The sequence below is a fragment of the Nycticebus coucang genome, chromosome 7 (assembly GCF_027406575.1).
Source record: "Nycticebus coucang isolate mNycCou1 chromosome 7, mNycCou1.pri, whole genome shotgun sequence".
NCBI classification, from domain to species: domain Eukaryota; kingdom Metazoa; phylum Chordata; class Mammalia; order Primates; family Lorisidae; genus Nycticebus; species Nycticebus coucang.
Window position 1 is genome coordinate 4,008,077 of NC_069786.1, and position 22,332 is coordinate 4,030,408.

At 40.2% G+C, this 22,332-nt stretch overlaps 1 protein-coding gene across 2 annotated transcripts in view; it reads left to right on the plus strand.

The window, feature by feature from the left end:
- Positions 1-22,332, plus strand: part of CSMD1 (CUB and Sushi multiple domains 1) — a 1,787,407-nt gene that overhangs the window by 1,722,300 nt on the left and 42,775 nt on the right. For both annotated transcript variants that reach the window (XM_053598050.1, XM_053598051.1), the window contains exons 52-53: positions 3,655-3,828; positions 20,612-20,785. In XM_053598050.1, coding sequence (XP_053454025.1) covers positions 3,655-3,828; positions 20,612-20,785 — 348 coding nt within the window. The remainder of the gene's footprint in view (positions 1-3,654; positions 3,829-20,611; positions 20,786-22,332) is intronic.

The window sequence follows — 22,332 nt, forward strand, 5'->3', positions numbered from 1 at the left end:
TTGATTATTTGTACAAATTGGAGTGCTTACATTCAACTAATTAACATAGCATTCACCTCATTTACTTAATTGCTGTGTTAAGACATTTGTGTTCTATACTTGATAGCTTTGACTTGTACTCTTAACAATGTGCTCCAGACTAAATGTTAATTTAAAGGGCTCTTAAATTAGGCCTCAGTAAACTTGAGAAGAGGGTGGGTTGGTCCTGATTGTTGGTAGAGCTATGGCTGGACTGGTCATTACCTGAATGGATGTGTGTGTCCATCAGCAGGGTTTGACTGGGTAAACCATAGAATGGAAATATTCTTCCATTCCATTGTTGCAATAGGCAGAAAATATCACTCAGGACATCCTGTGGTTGAATTTTCTTTATAAGAAATGCACAAATAGATGCCCAGCTAACAACTAGTAACTCTAGGGGCCAGCCCATTATCCCAGAGGGAGCCAATTTCATGTTTGAACATCTTTGCTTTGAGTGAGGCCTTCTTTTTGACTTATATCTGGTGACTGAGCTGAGATCTCTCCCTCTAAAATGAATAAAATAATCCCAGACCCTGGTCTACACAGCAGGCCTTCATGTACTTAAAAGTGGCCCCAATTATACCCCAAGAAGAAGGGGAAAGGGGAGAGAGAGGGGAGTTTTGGCAGGGTGGGTGGAGGGAGGGTAATGGGTGGGACCAAACCTACGGTGCATCTTACAAGGGTACACGTGAAATTTACTAGGTGTAGAATATAAATGTCTGAACACAATAACTAAAAAATGCCAGGAAGGCTATGTTAACCAGTTTGATGAAAACATTTCAAATTGTATATAAAACCAGGGCATGGTGCCCCATGATTGCATTAACGTACACAGCTATGATTTAATAAACAGCCCCCCCCCCAAAAAAAAAGTGGCCCCTGTGAGTCTCCCTGGTAAAGAGCCCCACCCCTCTCACACCTTCCATGCCAACCAGCTGTTGATGGCCCCTGACGGTCTACAGGTCACTGGGCTTTTTTCTGGTAAGTACACATTTGAAAGTGTGCACTTGAGTGTGAAACTCATGAACTTATTCCTATTGATCACACTTACAAATAAAATCTCTATTTTGGATAGAGAGGCTGTTTTTTGTTGTTGTTTTTGGTTTGGGTTTTGTTTTTTTCTTGCAGTTTTTGGCTGGGGCTGGGTTTGAACCCACCACCTCCTGCATATGGGGCCGGCACCCTACTCCTTTGAGTCACAGGCGCTGCCAAGAGAGGCTGTTTTTACAAATATGAGAAATAATGTGTTACATTGAGTTCTTTGTTAAATTAGAGCAAATTTCAACATGAATAGTAGAATTGAAAGAGAGAGAAAAAGGAGTTTTTCCTCAGGGAAGGAAGGCAAATGTCTGGTCACCCACAGTCATCGTGGGGCGATGGGTGTGTGAGCAAGACGTCCTTGTGGACTCAGCCAGCAGAGCGTCTTCCGACGGTACTAGGACCCTCCCTGAGAGTTGAGAGGAGCGGCTTTGCATTGAGAATATTAGTGCATTTTTAACAGAATTGGACAAAATGCAAACAATAAATTCATTTTTAGAAACTTCTGAGGGGAGAGAATAACGTGGGAATAAGGCTTTCTCTCAGATGGCTGACCAGGGTTGGTTTGGTGGTAGGGTCTCTCCCGTGCGGTCAGGCTGTCGGGTTAACTACCAAAGAAAACATCAGGCCTGTAACCCATTACCCAGTTGCTGAAACACTAACATTTTGCTCCATTAGTCCTCTATTATTCAGTAAAACTTGTTGGAGGAAAAGCTTAAAATAATTTTGTCACCAGAATATTTTAACAGTGGCTTAAAGAATAGAACCATGTGCAAAAGCAGAGGCAGGCTTCTCGGCAGCTGCTGTTTGAGGAGCGCTGAGACCTCCAGGAGGAATCGTGCTCAGAGCTCATTGTTATTTCATGCTTTTCTGACAAGCACTGAAGTTTTAAGACAAGATCCAATTATCTTAAATGGCTACAAATGGATCTTTAAATATCATAGTTCAAGGTGAAGTTCACACTATGTTTGGAAAAAAGCTTAATGAAAAGTTCATGACAAATTGTAAAAAATCTAAGACCGACTCGAATTCATTGACATTTGGTACAGCAAACATGTTAGTAATATTACCAAATGCATAAGCTATGACAATATAATAGTTTAACAATCCCCAAAACTAATAAATCATGAAGGCTCTTTCAACAACAGTAAAGTTCCGATCATGATGTATTCCCGAGCTGAATCTCCAGATTTCTAGTGAGTCACCAGCCCTAGAACTTGGCCTGGTTTGTCTGTCCATTTAAAACTGAGCCTGGGTTGCCCATCTTAGAGCAAAACCAGCTTCACTAAATGGGATGATGTACAGTGGTGCACGCAAAACATGTTTTCCTCGCTTAAATTATCTTTAAAGGTTTTTGTACTTTTTGTTCAATTCACTTACTTGGTGCTGATTTGTTACTAACACCGATCGAGCCTGATTACGCGCCAGCCATGGCTTTACACACTTGCGTTGTCCTATGTCTGAGTTCAATGTACAACCTCATGAGGTAGCTGCTATTATCAATCCCTCACAGGGCCCAGTAATCTTTAGGAAACTGGCCAGACCAGCTAGTACTTGGCAGAACTGGGCCTAACCCTGGGTAGCCCACAGGCAGAATCCAGGTTTTTCATCACTGTATTTTATTGGCTCACTTAAGTTTACTGTTAATGCAGACTCAGGAGTGGTTTCCACCTGCTGGCTTTGCCCCCAGCACTTGTCAAGTCGGAACTCATTGACCACTGTTCACACTTCACTTCGAGTAGTTTCCTGAACGTTTTCATTCTTACCTGTTTATAACACACGTAAGCCTTGGATGAGGGGGTGGCCCTGATGGCTTCCTCCTCTGAGACGCTGCAGTGTTCTGCTCTTGAACATTCATGCATTTGAAGTGCAGAGATTTCAGTGGAGGGTGACCAGTAGTCTGTCTCCTGGACTGGAGCATGTCTATGGGTATGAGGGGACATGATCAACTATTGAGCTGGGGCCACAGATGTGAGCATGGTGCACAGGGTCACCCAAAGCACAGCCACTTAAAGTCTAGTTTGTATGCATAGATTTTAATTTTCTAAAGGCCTGTATCCTTTTGATTAGCAACTTATGCGAGTAACTAAAAGAACAAAGTTGTTCAACACTACTACTGCCTAGATTGATTGATTTTGGTGTGGTCAGTTCACTTTCCTCCATCTCCAGTGGTTCCACATGATATCCACTAACGATTGTGCCATTCTTGGGATTTTTAAGAACAGAAAAGTAGACAGACCGCCAACTTATTCAACAGATATGCTCATAGCTGACTATGTTTGTTTGCTGTGTATCTTTTTAAGAAAGTTTTAGCCACTTATGAGCACGAAGATGGAATAACATTAATAGGGATTTGAAGGGATCTAGAATATTTTGGAATCTAATCTAAGCATTTAAGTTTTCATTTCAAGGATATAAGAGAGGAAAACAAACTAAGCTGCCTAGATGATCATACCATCCAGCCCTAAGCAGACATCCTTGGTTCATGTTTCTGATGCAAACTAAGACTAAAGATTGGCTTCTTTTTTTAAACACAAGAGTAATCTGCAAATATTGAGATCTGAAATGATATTCACTATTTCTTTTTTCTTCTAGTTATTTCATGTGGGAGCCTGCCTTTTCCCCCAAATGGTAACAAGATTGGGACGTTGAAGGTCTATGGAGCCACAGCAATATTTACATGTAACACAGGCTACACACTTGTGGGCTCCCACGTCCGGGAATGCTTGGCAAACGGACTCTGGAGCGGGATGGAAACTCAGTGTCTGGGTAAATGAATCCCTGTTATACTACTTAGTTAATTCAAATAAAATTTTAAGAATAGATTGTAACGGTCGTATCTACTATAAATGTTGTAATAGAGTGTTACTAAATCCTACCTTTTAATTGTGCTTCAGAATATGATTCTTCTGTGAGTATCTAAAGGGATTTTATTTGTAATCTGAGCAATAAATGAAGGGCATATATTTCTGTGACTGACACAAAGACTGTTTTACAGAGTGCAGAGAATATGCTTACACTCAAGTGCACTCAAAAGTGAATTTCGAAAATGCTATACATTTTATCTTTCTAAGACTTTAAAAATTATGTCAACAAATTCAAGTGATATTAATCAAAGTCAGTGTAAGTACAATGAGTTATTTAGAAGGGAATGCGTCTGCAAGAGTTTGCCCTCCTTTTTCCCAAGGTATTCTGTATGAGAATTTAAAAGATGGGTTAAAAAATGTTTTGAGGAAATGCATGAAAAATTTTAAATAAACAGTTTAAAGTACAGTAATCACCAAAGTGTGGCAGGTTTACCACCCGTTTGCAGAATAACTTCTCTGGCTCTAGTTCTTTTGAATCTTTTCTATGATGATCATGTTTTAATCACGTTGAAATCACGTGATTACAATCTTTTCTGTGATTATCATGTTGTAATCATGCAAAGCCATAGGGGGGCAAAGTTTTCATCTTCTGAATCTTCACGAGCTAGGTTCACTTCCTGAGCTAAGCCAAGATCAGGAAACTTTGAGTAGTAGAATCTCTCCATCTTTTTATTTGGAAGAATTTGAAGACAGAAAATGAAAGAAATATTATAACCACGGAGAAAACCAACCACTAAAAGAAGCTTCTCACACTTATCCACAAAATGGAGCCCTTACATGCAGGTTGCTTGAACACATTCTCTCTGTCTATATGTGTATGTGTGTAAAATTGTTTTATTATTTAATACATTTAATGTATTATATATTATTGAACATACACATATATTACTGCTGGATGTAGTTATCATCATTTTTAGTAGGCTATGGAAATTCCTTGGAATATGTGCAGTACTTCATGTGGAGAGTCACAAGCGCTTCTGAGGGTTTTATGCATTCCAAATGTTCATCTGAAATTGGTCAGCCACTGAGTGGCTCTCTCCTGTAGGCAGCTTTGGAATGGACGACAGCCTCTTTGTCAGTGGAACTTGTCACTATAGAAGGGAGCCAGGTAGTCCAAGACACTTACATCTCTAAGAGTAACTGTTAGGATGGAAATTAATAACAACTTATATTCAATTACTGATGCGCTGGCTACAGGCACATCCCTGAGCTCGTCTTCTTGGTCATTACCAATGTCGGATGCAGAAATGCCTATTGTTGGGAGCCTGGGGGAAGGGGGCTTTGAGTGGCACATCCAGTTTATGCAACTGTTAATTCATAGGTCAGCACAGGTCTTACTGATTCCCACTAAGCCCCTTCCTATCCTCTGTTTTTTCTAAGGTTAGGATTTGAAGTATAAAGAGTGAGATGCTTATTGAAGAGCTGGCTGTCTGGAGATGCCCCCAGACCTTGCTTCAATGGCATGTAATACCTCTTAGAAGCGTTTGTAAGATGAGTTGTTCAGAAAGGAGTCCATTTGCTCAGAAGAAAATTAGCTGAAAATTAGGAAGAAGAAGAATGCCCTAATTACAATGTATAAAACATTAGTATCAGAGGAATTACATACAGCATGTGAGGAATAAAACAATGGTGGGAGGCTCAGAGTATTTATAAAAATAGAGAAGGATTAGAAGTTACACATACCCAGATACGTGTACACAGTGATGGGTAATACATTTAGTGTGAAGATTTTAAGTATAGTTTCACAGCTACCACTGAGACAAGAAGCGTTAACAGTCTTACTATAGGGAGCACACTAATGAATCCCAACCCTTTATCAGAGAGAGAGTTTGCTGGTGCAGTAAGTTTAGCCCAGAAGAAAACAGGTGTCTCTGGAAAACCAGGGGTCTGTGAGATGGTAGGGAAGATGGGCAGAAGAGCAGAGATGACATCATTGCTGGGAAAGGTCCACTAAGTCTCAGGCAGAGGAACGGAGTGTTGGTGCCCGTCCTCAATCTGGCATGGATCTTTAATGGAATAGAAATTAGATACCTCCATAATCCAAACATTAGCTACCTGATTTAGAGACAATAATTGTGAAGGATGGTATTTATCGATGACTTTAAAAATCTACATTTTTTGAGATTAATCTTATTGAATCCTCATTAGAACATAGGGTAAGTGCTTATTAATTCTATTTCCAGGTAAGAAAAAAAGCATAGAGAAGTGAGGAATTTGTCCAACATTTAAATCAATAAATAGCAAAAGCAGCATTTACATCTGAGCTGTTTGATTATACAGCACAGACTTTATAAGATTAGGGTATGTAACTAGCATATCTGAGTAAAGTTTGCGCTCAATTACTGCTGCGCTGGCTACAAGAACATCCCTGAGCTCATCTTCTTGGTCATTACCAGTGCAAGATGCAGAAATGGCTATTGTTGGAGCCTGGACTTGGAGTGAATTTTCTCTTTCAAAAGGAAGGTATAAGATGAGACAGTTGTAACCAGGAGTGAAACAAGGGGGATTACAGTACTGTGTTACCCCTGACCCAAGACAGGCGCCGTACCCGGGCCTCAGTGCCGGGCTGTCCAGCGGACTTTGCCCCCTTTTCTGTGATGTTCCCAGGATGCTTATATGCTCTTCTTTATCAATCTTGCCATTATTTTTTGTTCCATTTCTTAATTTGTCATTTGTATTAATCCTTTACCTGTTTCAATGACCTTTACCTGGTCATTGTTAATGACCCACTTGGAAATACCTCTGGATTTCTTCCAAACTCTATGACCTTGGGTAACCTTCAGGCTTAGTTCAGCCATATGGGAATGAACTAGACCAGGGGTCCTCAAACTTTTTAAACAGGGAGCCAGTTCACTGTCCCTGAGAACATTGGAGGGCCGGACTATAGTTTAAAAAAAGAACTATGAACAAATTCCTATGAACACTGCACATATCTTATTTTGAAGTAAAAAAAAAAAAAAAAAAAAACAGGAACAAATACAATATTTAAAATGAAGAACAAGTAAAGTTTAATCAACAAACTTATCAGTATTTCAATGGGAACTATGGGCCTGCTTTTGGCTAATGAGATGGTCAATGTCTGGTTCCATATTTGTCACTGCTAGTCGTAACAGGTGATGCAAGTGTTCATCAGTTAGTCCTGAGACTGAGAGGAGGAGTTGAGAGACAAAGAGAAGGAGAGAAGTCAGAGAGTGCAGCGCACATTCCACACATGCGCACTGCGGGCCCGGGAACAGTCTGCAGCTAAGCAGGACAGGCAGCAGTGGGAAAAACACGGTGGGCCAGATAAATGTCCTTAGTGGGCCATAGTTTGAGGACCCCTGAACTAGACAGTCATCATGGGAAATGACTTATGCTAACCATGGAGTAAGTTGGTGAAGATCTAGGTTTGGGTTTTTTTTGTTCTTGTTGTTTTATTATTTGAGATTCATGGAGGGTATAAAGAATTAGGTTACGCTGATTGCATTTATTAGATAACGTCCTGCTTATGTCTGTGTCCAGCCCCCAAGAGGTGTGCCACACACTGTGACCTCCCATCCCCATCCTCCCCACTCCCTCATTCCCCTACCCCCCACCTTGCATTAGCTCATCTACTATCTTCATATCAGAATTGAGTACATTGAATTCTTGCTTCTCCATTCCTGTAATGCTTTACTAAGAAGAATGTGTTCCAACTCCATCCAGGATAATAAAAAGATGTAAACCTGAAAACAATCTATATAATCCCATGGCTTCAACTCTAAATCCCATGGCCCATCAACAAAAGAAAACAACAACCTAGAAACCTATGACTCTGAAAAACAAATCATGCCACCGAGATAGTGATGGGAAATTACTCAGACAAAGACAGAAAGTTTGTACCAAATTATCTACAAGAAATTCAATTTGCAAGCAGGAAATGTCCAAGAGAATGAAAAAATCCACCATAAGCTGAGAACCATGTAGAGGGTTCAGGCCCATAAATTGCTATGTAATTTAGATTTGAATAAGAACCAAATTCATGCACTGTGATCACGGATGACAGAAATGAACCAAAGAAGAAGAATTCACCTTCCTCCGTTCTGCATTTTTGTCAAGAAGCATTATTATGGCAACCACAAAGATTATAACATTTATCAGAAATGGGTATCCCCAGAAAAATAAAGACAACTTCAGAATTTGTAACAAAGTTTAGTCTCCTTCTAATTGTGTAAGCACCAGCTGAGGGGACTCAGAAACACAGTGCTGACCTGTTGGCAGTGTCCTTGAGCTAGACGGATACCAAGTGTGGCTTTTCACACAATGAGAAAAGAAGTTAGCTCTCAAAAACTATGCGTTAATTTGGTGATTTATGGCCCAGAAACTCAAATATAGTCTTTGTAAGTAAATTTGGGACTATGTGTTCATGAAGAACTAATGTGTTTTCGTGGGACAATGTGTGAGTCTGGATCCATGTTTGTGTTCGATCGGCTGTGGAATGGCTGTTTTGGAACAGTCTTTAGGAATGGCGTTCCTGAATCCTCCCTCTCGACTCCTATCTTTGATTAGGGCATAACACTAAAAGGAGCTGAAATAGTGAACACAACGTTAGATGATGGATTCAGGAACTTAAATTTTAATGATAGGCTAAACATATAAGAAAATAATAGGAATCAATGTAAAATTTCCCCCAAGGTAAAAAAATAAAATGATTTCAAATAGTAAGATGAGAAGAAAATTCTGAAATTATAGCATATCAACAAAGAAATTTTGGATAAGAGAAGGCTAATACGTTGCATGTCCAGAATGGTCCATACTTAACTTTTTCCAGTCCTCATTATGAACATCCTCCCCATTCTCTGCTTGCCAGGGCCCCACACCCAGAGTTATGATTTCAATTCTGTAAAATAGTTGAGACGTGCTTTTGAGGAACTGGGCTTCATCTGTGGGGAAGGATCTGGTAACCAAAATCCTTGAACAATATTTGAAAAATTTTGGTATTAGTTTGGCCGAAAGAAAAGTTAGGAAGGGATTAATAGCTACTTTCAAATATTTAAAAAGGTATTAGATGAGAGATTGACTAAGCCAATTGTGGAAAGTTGTTTTCCATTTCAAAGCAGCCCTTAAGGACAGGCAAACTTGCCATGAAGACCTGCGTTGAGATCTGCAAGGCTTAATAAGGGATCTGTGGGTAGAAAAAAAAGAAACAAAACCCAAATTAATTACCTACATCTGCCAACGGCCAGGACTAGGCATGCTCCTGACATCAGTGATACATGTTTTCATTCATTGATTAATAATAGCAGATACTGTGTACGGATAAAAAAAATTGGGACTCAATATTAAGAAATATCCTGCCTTATTTATGTACTTTTAAACATGCTAGATCTGCCCAACAATGCAGTGAAGACTTTATCCAGAAGGAAGTAACCACTGGGTAGTTTATTATTATTATTACTATTATTATTATTATTATTATTTCAGATAATACAAACAACTAAGTCAAAATATTTCCTATATTTTAGGTAGACACCCTCTTGTCCCTCAACCAAAATGTGTACCAAACACCCCCCACTGTGATTCAGTGGGAGCATTCTAGCCCCTCCCTTTTCTCCTTCCGTCATTTTTCCTCCCTCCCAACTTAAATTGAAATGAGTTTTTCTCCTATGTGGTAATGCATTAGATCATCTGCTGACTTTATATTAGTATTTAGTACACTGGATAATTGCTTTTCCATTCTTGTGATACTTTACTAAGCAGAATGTGATTCAACTCCATCCAGGTTATTACAAAAGAGGTAAAGTTGCCTTCTTTTTATGGCTGAATAGTATTTCATGGTGTACATATACCACACCTTGTTAATTCAGTTCCTGAGTTGATGGGCATTTAGGTTGTTGCCACATCTTAGCAATTGTAAATTGATCTTGGGTAAACAATCTACTGCAAATGTCCTCATGATAAAATGATTACTTTTTTCTTCTGGGTAAATGCCTAGTAGTGGGATTGCGGGGTCAAATGTGAAATCTAATTTGAGGATTCTCCACATTTCTTTCCAAAGAGGCTGCATAGTTTTCAGTGCCACGGTGTGACAGTGTCCCTTCTCTCCACATCCACACCAACCTCTGCTTCAGTCCCACAGTGTGACAGTGTCCCTTCTCTCCACATCCACAGCAACATCTGCAACACTGGGACTCTGTGATGTGGGCTGATCTTGCTGGGGTTAAGTGATATCTCAGGGTGGTTTTGATTTACATTTCTCTAATGATTAGGGATGATGAACATTTTGTTGTATGTTTGTTAGCCACTTTTCTGTCTTCCTCAGAGAAAGTTCTGTTCATATCTCTTTCCCAGTAATAGATGGGATTGTTAGTTCTTTTTTTGTTGATTAATTTGAGTTCTCTATAGATCCTAGTTATCAGGCCTTTGTCAGATTTACAAAAGGCAATTATTAATAATAAGAAAGAAATAACAAAGCCAAGGGAATCACTTTACCAAACTTTAGGCTGTATTGCAAGTCCATAGTAATGAAAACAGCATGATATTGCACAAAAATAGAGACATAGAGGTTTGGAACCAACAGATGAAACTCTAGAAACCCAAGAGATAAAACTAAAATATTACAGCCACCTGATCATGAATAAACCAAACAATAACATACACTGGGGAGAAAATCCCTATTCAGTAAATGGTGCTGGGAGAACTGGATAAGCACGTGTAAAAGACTGAAACTGGACTGGCACCTTTCACCACTTACAAACATTGATTGAAAATGGATAAAAGATTTAAATATAGTGAATGAAACAATAAAAATCCAAGAAGAAAGTATGGGAAAAATTCTTTTTTGTAGAGACAGAGTCTCACTTTATCGCCCTCGTTAGAGTGCCGTGGCGTCACACAACTAACAGCAACCTCCAACTCCTGGGCTTAGACAATTCTCTTGCCTCAGCCTCCCCAGTAGCTGGGACTACAGGCGCCCGCCACAACACCCGGCTATTTCTTTGTTCCGGTTTGGCCGGGGCCGGGTTTGAACCCGCCACCCTCGGTATATGGGGCCGGCGCCCTGGTCACTGGACCACAGGGGCCGCCCAGGAAAAACTCTTAAAGATGTAGGCCTGGGGAAAGAGTTTATGAAAAAGACTTCCATGGCAATTACAACAACAAAAATAAACAAATGGGACTTCATCAAACTGAAAAGCTTCTGCATAGCTAAAGACTCAAAGAAAATACCAGTGAAAAAAATTCCAACAGTATGCAGGAATTCTTGATCATGTCCGCTGATGTGGCTACATACATGGGCGCCCCTCCACAGGCTAAGTCTTGGGGATGTCAACTCAGGAAAGTTGCGCTTAAGGAGAGGACAGATATTCCAGAACTGAAATTCTACTGTTTTGAGGTCTGCAGTCTGAATTCTATCCAGAACCTTCAAGGGAGGATGGAGTATGTGTGTAAACGTTATAGCAAGGTGTAGGCAAAAAAATAAAATGCGAATGTGCAGCAGAGGAGATTCTGATAAAATTTAGCCCACCCTGAGTCAATGCTGTTCCTCCTGCACTGTCACTTGGGTACGTGACTGAAGACTTGCTCTGACTGACCACGTGCACCGTGTACCTAGCTTGTCTCCGAGGCTGGAGACTGAGGCCCTGGGAACACTGAGGCCATGCCGCTGTCTCAGGTACCTGATCATCTGTCAGGGAAGCTCTGTCGTCTCACGCCCCCTAATTACCTTCTTCCGTTTATCTTCCCTGTGGTAGGTTACTCAAACCAGCAAACAGAACACAGATGAGGAAGCGATTATGCATTTCTAGTCTGTGTTCCCTGTTGAGGAAGCCTGTGAGCTTCTTTTGATAAGTCTCGCGTCACTTAGACTTTTCAACGCAGGGTAACCTATCTTTTCTCCACTTTGGTACCTTTTTAATCGGTTGGTATTCAAGATATTAGTGATAGATTGAGACATTTATCATGTAAGGAACATGATCTTTTTTCATTAGATTTTTATTATCATTTGGACTAGGTTTGCATTTGCTGCACTCCCATGACCTATGAGGAGATAAATTCTTTTGTAAATATCATATGATGGTGACATTCTTGTGGCGAAAATAGATAGACAACATGATTCAAAATAATATTCTAGACCATTGCTCATAGCTCTTAGAGAATAAAATTGAAATGTATTCTTCAAATGCCTTGTATTTTTTAAGAGATCCACATAAAAATGTTTAATAGAACAATTGTTTGTGATAAGCTTATATTACAGCAAAAAGATGGCTTAGACTGGGAAGAATCCTCCCCACTTTGATCTTTGCTAGGCAATCTCAAGTGTAAAATCTGTGCTGTATATTAGTCAGGAAACAACACCGATCCTCATATTTTCCAAATGCATTATCAGTGGCCAGGGAATAAATGTAGCAGAATCTCAGCCATAAGTGTTTCTCTCTATATTTCTGAATGGAGACTATCTAGTGATGTGCTTTTCGGTCTCAGAGAGCTATTGTGTTGCATGGAAAATTAGTTATGCACTTGTCTTGTCTGTATGGAATTTATACTCTAAGGAAGGAATAAGCCTAGTAGCTTTAATAAAAAAGTTGGGTGGCACCTGTGGCTCAATGAGTAGGGCGCTGGCCCCATATACCAAGGGTGGCGGGTTCAAACCCAGCCCCGGCTGAACTGCAACCAAAAAATAGCCGGGCGTTGTGGCGGGCGCCTGTATTCCCAGCTGCTCGGGAGGCTGAGGCAGGAGAATCGCAGAAGCCCAAGTGTTAGAGATTGCTGTGAGCCGTGTGACATCATGGCACTCTACTGAAGGCGGTAAAGTGTTAGTGACATCAGTGATGTTAGTGACATCATTTTTTTTTACAAAAAAAAAAGTTGGGAATGATGAATGAAAAAAATACTTCAGAAATCTAGATGAGGGTGGGAGAGACAGAGATTCTCTTAGGGGAAGGGATATGGAAGAACTCCCTTTGGTCCTAGATAGAATCCCTAAAACAGAAAAAGAATAAAGTTATTCCAGAAACAAAGAGCTACAGACACAGTGGCAGCAGCACAGAGGCAGAATCATGCAGAGGTCATCTTGATGCCACCACAAGGCTGTTTCCCCAAGCAAAGCATGGTCCAGGGTAGAGCTCCCTGTAGCTGTGAGAGCCTGGACTGATAGGTCCACAGGTTGTGGAAGTGGTCTATCTGACAGACGGACACCCAGTTAGGCCAGGCACTGAGCTGAGTCCTGTTCTGTAGAGCACAATGCCACGCTTAGTCAAATATTGGAGAAAGAGGTAAGAGAATTATAATGCTGTCTGCTGAATTCTGAAGAAAACACAACAAAACTAGAAGTCTAGGTATTTTAAGTAGGTAGAACTACAAATATAGGAGAAAACAAAAAATGGGAGATAGTTGTGTTTCATATAAATGGGAAGGAATTTCATCAGGGTTTGTGGAAGACCGCATGCACAGGGGATAAATTTGAGAGGGGTTTTGAAGGACCAATAAACATTTTACCAGCACATAGAATTCACAAGGCAACTTCAGGCCAGTGGAGTAGTTATCACAGGGATAGAAGTAGAAAATGTGATATATTGGGGAACTTTGTAAAAAAGGAGCAGATAAGAGATTTCTGAAAGCCCCAAGACAACCTAAATCATGGTACTGGTTTGAATTTCTTTGTGTCAAATATGGCTTACAATAATTGTCATTGACTAAAGTAGGTTAAACAGAGATTTGATGAAAAGTGCATTTTATGTTAGAGGAACTGAGCCATCTTTGATGTCACTAAAAACAGACTGTTGTGTGGCCCAGCCAGCCCCCTATATGCACATTCTTGGGAGGAACCAACGTATTTTCAATGATACCTGGTATTTCTGTGTCAGCAGCAGAGTCACTCAGCCTTGCCCCTGGACATTATACTTGGAGGAAAAAGATTTTCATCCGCCAGCAGTCAAATGCATTTCTTTAACATGTGCAGGTCTAGAGATTTAAATATGCCCATTGACGTTTAATGCTAATAATAGTTTTTCTCACATGCAAGTGGATCTGATCCACCTGACATTTTATGACCATTTGTTAATACTCAAGAAGAGTTTGTAAATGGGCTTTGGAATTCGCTGCCCAAATAACCCTGACTTTAGCTCCAAGACTGTGTTACTGCCCTGAACAAATAGAATATAGCACACTGCATTTCAAATGTTCTTATGAGTACAGGATGTTTACAATGCTTAGTATTTTATGTTCAGCAGTAAGTACCTGTAAATCACAAAGCAAATACTAAGGTTGAGTATTTGGTTTATAGATTTTTCTAAAAATGGAGTAAGTCCTAATCTCCTGACCAATATTTTGCGTTTGTTCTGATACCAACTGGCACATTGGAAAGGTGACCTTCAAGTAGACAATTGTAAAGGGGGAGAGAATTGTGTGTGTAAACATGTATATGTGTGTGTGTGTGTGTGTGTGAATCTTTGTCAGAGGAGAGAGACCCAGACGTATAGTTTATATCAAAGACACTGATTCCACACAAAGTAAGCAAGGCCCCAGATCTATCTTGTAACATGGGAGACATTATGTCCAACATTTTCACTGGTATTAAGGTTTCTGTGGAACCAGTGAAAAATGGAATTTTACTAAATGCCCGAATCACAGAGCACATTTCTAAAACCACACAGGTCTAATGCACTTGTTGGAGGCTCTAACCTGCTTTACTAACTTTTGAGGTGTTCATTCTTCGCATTTATTATGATATTAAGGCAGATCCACTAACAAATAGCTCAGGTCCCTTCTGGTGTTAAGACATCAAGTCAGTCACTTAGAAGGTTACCACTAAAAATCGGTACAGTGTGTTAGATTGCAGACAGTGTGACACATTGCAGTATCAAAAACTAGTCATGCAAAAATCACCTGGAAAGATAAGCTAAACAATGCCAAAGTTCTGTCTGTTGATGAGATTCCTCCTCTAAAATACGGTGTCAGAGGACCCCATTCCAGAAAGAATAGGTCCTGCAGGATGGAAGACTGAGGAAACTGGATTCATTCAAGAACTAGTTTAGAGAACGTTCACTCTCCGAGAAATAAACAAAATGGTGTTTCGTTCTCTCAGGAAGATTTGTACAACTTACACTAAAACATCTGTGCAGCGGCATTTGGATGGATACCCAGAAACAAAGGCTTTAAGAGGCTGCCCTGCTGAGACCTCTGCAGCCCTGTGTTAAACTCTGTAAATTGCAGAAAGTGTTGCCTCCCTTGGTCTAAACCCTGATCACCTGTGCAGATGTTAGTGGAAGGAGCAATTTCCTCTGTGTCAACACCCTAATGGACTTTGTACTAACCTGAGCTCACAGAGGGAACTTGGCCACTTTCTGCCCTCCTGAGTTCTCCTTCCTAAATGTGGTTTGCAGGGAAACCTCCAGGATCCCTCCTTCATGGTGTACCGCTTGTGGCATACCATCTGCCATGGCTGCTTGACCATGAAAGTCAACTAAGCATTCATCCATCTGGTTGCAATCTCTGCTTAGGTGAAATTTGTTTGGCAGATTTATTTCCTTCCAAACTTTTGTCTTTTATTTTAGAGGAAGATTGCTAAAAGAAATTCTCTTTTCCTATTTGGGGTTATTCTAGCCAAAATATAGTATCAGTTTATAATTACAAATAATAACACAGCTTTCATCATATGTAGAACAGAGAAAACTTAAAAGTCAGGGCTTTTCAAAGCTCATAGTACAAAGGAATAACTTTGCAGGCTAAAAAAGGCATGCAAATCGCTGGGACCCATCCTTCTTATTACAGTGCATCTTAAACCTCAGCTGTTTTGATATTTCATAATATTCTTATTCCCTTGTTTGATCGGTTTTAAAAGGCCATCTTGAGTGATATATTGTGTGGTACGGTGTGTGAGATAAAGGGAAGCACTGAGAAACCCGCTGAATTCTGGATTCTACACTTGCTCTCTCCAAAGCAATTTTAAGCAGTTGGTGAATTACTTATTCCCCAGTTGTGCCTGTTCTCAGCATGGAGGAAATGAAGAATTGAAATGTAAAATTCCAGAAGAGTGTTAGTGATAGAATTGTTAATTCATGCTTGAACTAAAAGAAAATTCAGCAGTCCCTTTAGGGTACATCTATGCCTATCTGCGGGTGTCAAACTAAAAATCATGCGACGTTACAGTCGGGTGGCTTTCCTGCCTCCCTTTTTAGCCACTAGCTTACCAGTTCTGTTAGGCTCAGGTTACTAGCAGACCAGTAAATTAATGAGAAGGATTGATATAACAGCAACGTGGGCCACATCCTTTCACTCCTAGATTCTCATTCCACACTTTAATAGGACAATTTCTGAAGGTCACTTCTCAGGAAATTCAGGTTTTGTGATTTCCTGGGTGTCCTTGTTGCTACGTGACTGCCCATGGAAGCATTCAGTGATCTTTGTGTAGGCTGAAGACAAGTAGCGATGAAAAATAAATAAACAAGTTCAATGAAATGAAGAGAAAACAAAAATGTTTGGGTCAGACATCATGGTAGAAGGTCTACAAAATACTCATATTGCTTTATTTATGTGCAGGGAGAGTTACTGACCTGCTTCGCTGCTGTTTGTACTCAGTGGAATTGTAGGTAGACACCTTGGAAGGGTGGAAGAGGAGCCAGGTGGGCCCAGTGGGGACAGTGCAGCAGACCGTGAAGCCCTGACGCGGCCACTCTCCCTTGACGTGTGATTTGGTCACACAACTCTATAGTCTTCCTATTTTAACAGATATTTGTATAAGTAAAGGAAGTTTTTGATCTCCGTCACTATGCTTCCTTTCTCTCACCTTTTCCTGGCTGGCAAAAGCTCTTTCTCCAGACCATAAACGTTGCCTATTTCAGGGGTAGGCTCTGGTCTTCAGTGAGCTCTGTCCCTGTCACAGGAGGTCCACACACCATCCAGACGCTCCACACTCTATCTGCTCATCTTTTGTTCACTCTCGACTGTGACTTAGTCTTCATTTAATCCTCAGCTCCTATACCATTTTGGGTTCACAGCCAGTCATCATTAAATTAAGTCCAACTCAATGAAAATGCACAGTAGACAGCGTATTTGGAGTAATACAAAGGACACAGTGTTAGTTGGTGGAGTCACTTTATTTCTATTCATTTCAACAAGTGTTCAATGAATGACTGAGATGGCCTAGAAACTAGACTCTGGGCAGAAGCAGTGTCTACTGCCTTCTCTGTGACGGCGTAGAGAGAGAAACTTTCCAAGACTTAAAACCAAGTGACTTAAAACCAAGACTATATGAAGCATATACTTTTTAAATCACATGCAAAGGAGAACAATATTCTCATAGAATAATAAAATCTTAAACTTAAAATAGAGCTCAAAATACATTCATCGAAATTCCATATAATGGAGGTTTCCCCTCCACAACATTTTGACGTATTATTATTGAGCTTTGAGTTAAATCGTATGGTATAGGTGAAATAATGTGGCTGTTCTATTTCTGTGAATAACCTATAATTGGTCTAAGATTTGAGTATTTTTTAAAAGGAGTTCACTGGAGGCTAGAAAATGATACAGGGAAAATGCAGATTGCTATCTTTCTGTTTCAGATTAGAAAGCCACGTTGAAGAAATAAATTCACTTATTCACATTAGGAAGCTAAAATAAAAGGTGATCCCTCTGATTCCTTTTTGCCATTAGTCATGGAGCTGAAACAAAGTGTTTTTGAAAGACATCCTCTATTTTCTTTAGCTATTTAGCACCAATGCCTCAGAGAACCAAAATGATCATGTGTCAGAGAAGAGTTTGGGTTGGAAATGTTTATTTCCAAACCTGCTGTCAGCCTTTCCATCTGATTTCTAAAGTACACAGATACATCCCTGACCATTAAGAGTACTTTTTGAGAGGCTTTCAAACAAGAGTGCAACCTCAAACTGTGTGCACTTACTAAAAAATCTGTTGAGAAAAATACGTATTCAGTTTTAAAATGAAATAGAACCAGTCATGTTTGTCCAAATCAGGAATGAATCCTGAACAGGTCACCTAAGTCACCAGGACTCATCAAAATGCTGGCCTCCACACATCCCTGTTGCCCTGGTCTCAAGTCCCCTTCTGGAGGGGTGCCAGGCATCAGAAGAACCCAGAAGGAAATGATGATGTTATTTGGGGGCATGTTTCTAGAAATTACATTGTGCATCACCTCAAAAGTGGCTGGGATCTCTTGTGCCAAGCCCGTTGGTAGGTGGCTTCCGAGTGTCTGTCTTTAAAATTTGGAGAACATTCATCTTTGTCGAAGTTCTCTGCTGGTCTCAAGGGTCATGAGTAGGAGTGATCTGTACAGATCAGCAGAACTGACTTAATTCATCTGGATTATAGGAAAACCTGTGAATGCAATGACATCAGCCAAATTTCACGTGGATTTCTCTCATGTAATCTCTTATCCACGTAAAGGTAGAGATAGGATTCTGTTTCTTTCATGTCCCCTTTGCAATGTCACCTTGCTGGCAATAAGCTTGGCTCAAAACCAGGAAAACACAAAGTTTCTAAATATTGTCTTAATCACAAGTACAGATTAGCTTATATTTCTGTAGAACAGTGTAGTTAATCCCAAGTGAAACATGAAGAAATTCAATGGCTTTCTGGTGGATGTTTGCTAACCTATATGAGCACTGGGAGCTGTATGCTATACCTCAATATGAGTGGCAGGGAAAGCCACATTTGCACCCCTGGTGTCCACTCCAGCCCATGTGGCTACTTCTTTACTGGAAGACTTGCTCTTGGATAGATGATTTAGGGACTCAGATTTTTTTTGTCTCCCTGACAATCCCAAACCCACATGTAGCACAAATCCTTTTAATGTGAGTTACTTTTTTTTTTTTTTAATTAAATCATAGCTGTGGTCATTAAAGCAATCATGGGGTACAATGTGCTGTATATTTTATATACACTTGGAAATGTTTTCATAAAACTTGTTAACACAGCCTTCCTGGCATTTTCTTAGTTATTGTGTTAAGACATTTATATTCTACACCTAGTAAATTTCACATGTACCCTTGTAAGATGCACCGTAGGTGTGGTCCCACCAATTAGTCTCCCTCTACCCATCCACCCAACCCTATAATTGGGTTATAGCTTTCATAGGGAAGCTATAAATTGGTTTCATGGTAAAACTGAGCACATTGGATACTTTTTCTTCCATTCCTGAGATACTTTGCTCAAAAGAAGAGTTTCCAGCTCCATCCATGTAAACATGTAAGAAGTAAAGTCTCCATCTTTCTTTAAGGCTGTATAATATTCCATGGTGTACATATACCACAATTTATTAACCCATTTGTGGGTCAATGAGCATCTGGGCTTCTTCCATGACTTAGCAATTATGAATTGAGCTGCAATAAACATTTGGGTACAAGTATCTTTGTTATGATGTGATTTTTTTTGTCTTCTGGGTATATACCTAGTAGAGGAATTGTAGGATTGAATGGCAGGTCTATTTTTAGGTCTCCAAGTGTTCTCCAAACGTCTTTCCAAAAGGAACGTATTAGTTTGCATTCCCACCAGCAGTGTAGAAGTGTTCCCTTTTCTCCACATCCACGCTTAAGGTTTTATATTTTGTTGATTTAATAAGATACTCTTTTCATATATCTGAGAAAGGAAAAGAGAGAAAATGAGAAATTGGGGGAAGGCAAAGAAGGAGGGAAGGAAAAGAGAAAAGAGAATTAGGAAGCAACTGAAGGGAGAGAAATGAAGTGGACGGGGTGGAGCAGTGTTGCTGGAGGACAGAGACTGAATCCTGCCTCCAGGGCCACTTATGTCACATGGAAGCTGAAGGAGAGAGACAGCTGCCCCCAAGGTTGCCCAAGTCACCTGAGGAACTGAATCCTGCCCCCAGGGCTGTGCATGCACATGGCCTGTCACCTCCTCTGTCAGCTCGTGCAGAGCAGAGCTTCTCCCCAGCATCCTTCTCTGTGTGGGGCTCTACTGCTGACGCCCCTCTGACGGTGCTGGGCTGCTGGCTTCTGACACTGCGAGTCCTCCACACAGACACTTTCCACCTCCCCGGGGACCGATGCTCGTCCCGCACCTGCCCTGGGGTCTGCTCTGCTGCGCCATGTGCGTTTTGCTGGCAAGTTCTGCTGCTCTTTAGTTTCACTTCCAGCTGCCATCTTCTTTTCCTTAAATGTGCCCTACCTCAGTTCAGTACAGTCCTTCTGTTTTCAACTGATGACAGGCTGTTTTCACCTGGACGTTGACTGATCCATAACACAAATGTCCATGTTTGCCATGAAACTGATTTTTGGATCTCTGCCTTTCCATTTGGAATTTCACAAGCAGTGTAATGATCCAGGCTCTCAGGACAACTTGTCACGGTTCTCCTTGCTAGCCATAATCAGCAGGTCAAAACCCCCTCTGCAGATTCATGCCAAGCATCTCTTCTTCTCCTTCATCTTTGATGTAAAAATTAGAAGAACAAGATAAATAACATAAAATTAAGGTCAAAAAATAAATGTGGAAGCCCTAATGAAGGTAATATCATAATTTCATATTAGAAATATGACCTATTTTACCCACAATTGTTAAGAAAAATAACATGAAAAACAACAAACAACTGTATAAAATGAACATATATAAAGATACATATATATGGAAAATTTCCAATAAGGTATGCCTTCAATTCTATTCTTGATTTGACCATAAAGGTAAACAAATTATGAACATACTGCTTTCATGCAGGACAAAGTCTCTGAGTCCATGATTGGTTTTATTTATGTTTTCAGCTGGCCACTGTGGCTCTCCAGACCCCATCGTGAATGGCCACATCAGCGGGGATGGCTTCAGCTACAGGGACACCGTGGTGTACCAGTGTAATCCCGGCTTCCGGCTTGTCGGGACGTCTGTGAGGATATGCTTGCAAGACCACAAATGGTCTGGGCAAACTCCTGTTTGTGTCTGTAAGTGAAATGTTTGTGAATTAATTCATCAGATGCCCTTTTTAATGACTTTCTTGTTATTTAAATCATAACACAAACATGTTGAATCTTCAGAGTGAAATAGGGAGAGACTAGAAGTGCCATCATATCTGTTTTCTTTTCCTATCCTTTATACATTTTTTTGTATTAATCATGAATTTTGAGTATTTCCCCCCCATACACACAAGCTGATTTTGTCAAACTTGCTCTCCTTACTAGAAGCCTTGCTCTTGGGCAGATGACTTAGTGACTCACTCCGAAAGATTTTTTTTTTTTTTAGAGTCATGTATATTGGGTAATTTATATATATTTTTTGTATTAAACATTGTGTTAAGGGATTTATGCGTACACTGCTCATTAATTTACTCCTAAAACACTATAATATAGGTGCTACTAATATTTATATAAATTATTACGTATGACATATCAGAATAAAAAATATTTTTTAATGAGAAGGGTCAAGGTCCTTGCCCCATTACAGGAAGCTAATGGTAGAGCTGGGATTTGAACCTAGCTGTCTAGGTCCACAGCCCCAGCTCTTAAACACTTGGAGAACCCTTGCCCTTGTGGAGTTTATATTTTCAATAATTCAAGCTTATGCTGGGATGGATTCTTTTGCAAGCGCACCGTGGGCTCTGAGGGGCTCATGCACCACAGACTGTGGGAAACAAAAAAATGATAAAAATAAGCACTAGATGTAGAGTCAGTCCAAAGACTTTTGACTCCCACCCCTCACACATCATTTAACCTTTTTGAAATTCAGTTTTCTTACCTCTACATTGAGCATCAGACCCCTGGTGTGAAGTATGAGGTGTGACAATTAAGTTTGTGAACTCATCCTAGAAAAAGGGCTACATCCTTCCTTGCTGAATATCACCACAGTCACCTTCAAAGTGCTCCCATGGGAAGCTATGGGCCTACTCCACCCTTCAAAGATACCCTGGAACTCTTTTTCTGGAATGACCGTCAGAGCTGTCATTGTATGGTACACCAATACATACGAGTTGTTTGTACAGTGCTGCCAACGTGAGCATACGGTAGCAAGTCACTAACTCAGTTGTCAGACCTCGTACAACAACAGCTCTAGCCATTCCAGAAAAGAGTTCCAAAACTGCTTTAAAAGGTGGACTAGGCACTGGCCTCAGTGCATAGCTTCCCATGCGGAGCACTTTGGTTTTTTTTTTTTTTTTTTTTTTAATTAAATCATAGCTGTGTACATTAATGCGATCATGGGGTACCATACACTGGTTTTAGAGACCATTTGACATATTTTCATCACACTGGTTAGCACAGCCTTCCTGGCATTTTCTCTTCCTGACAATCCCAAACCCACATGTAGCACAAATCCTTTCAATGTGAGTTACTCTCAAGGTTTTATATGTTGTTGAGTGAATAAGATGCTCTTTTCGTATATGTCAGAAATGTCCACATTCAATTTGCTCATTGATTCCTTTTAAATATATCCCTGGAGAAGTGAGGGCGTATACTCATTTTCTCTGATTTTATCACAGTAAAAAGTACATGAAAAC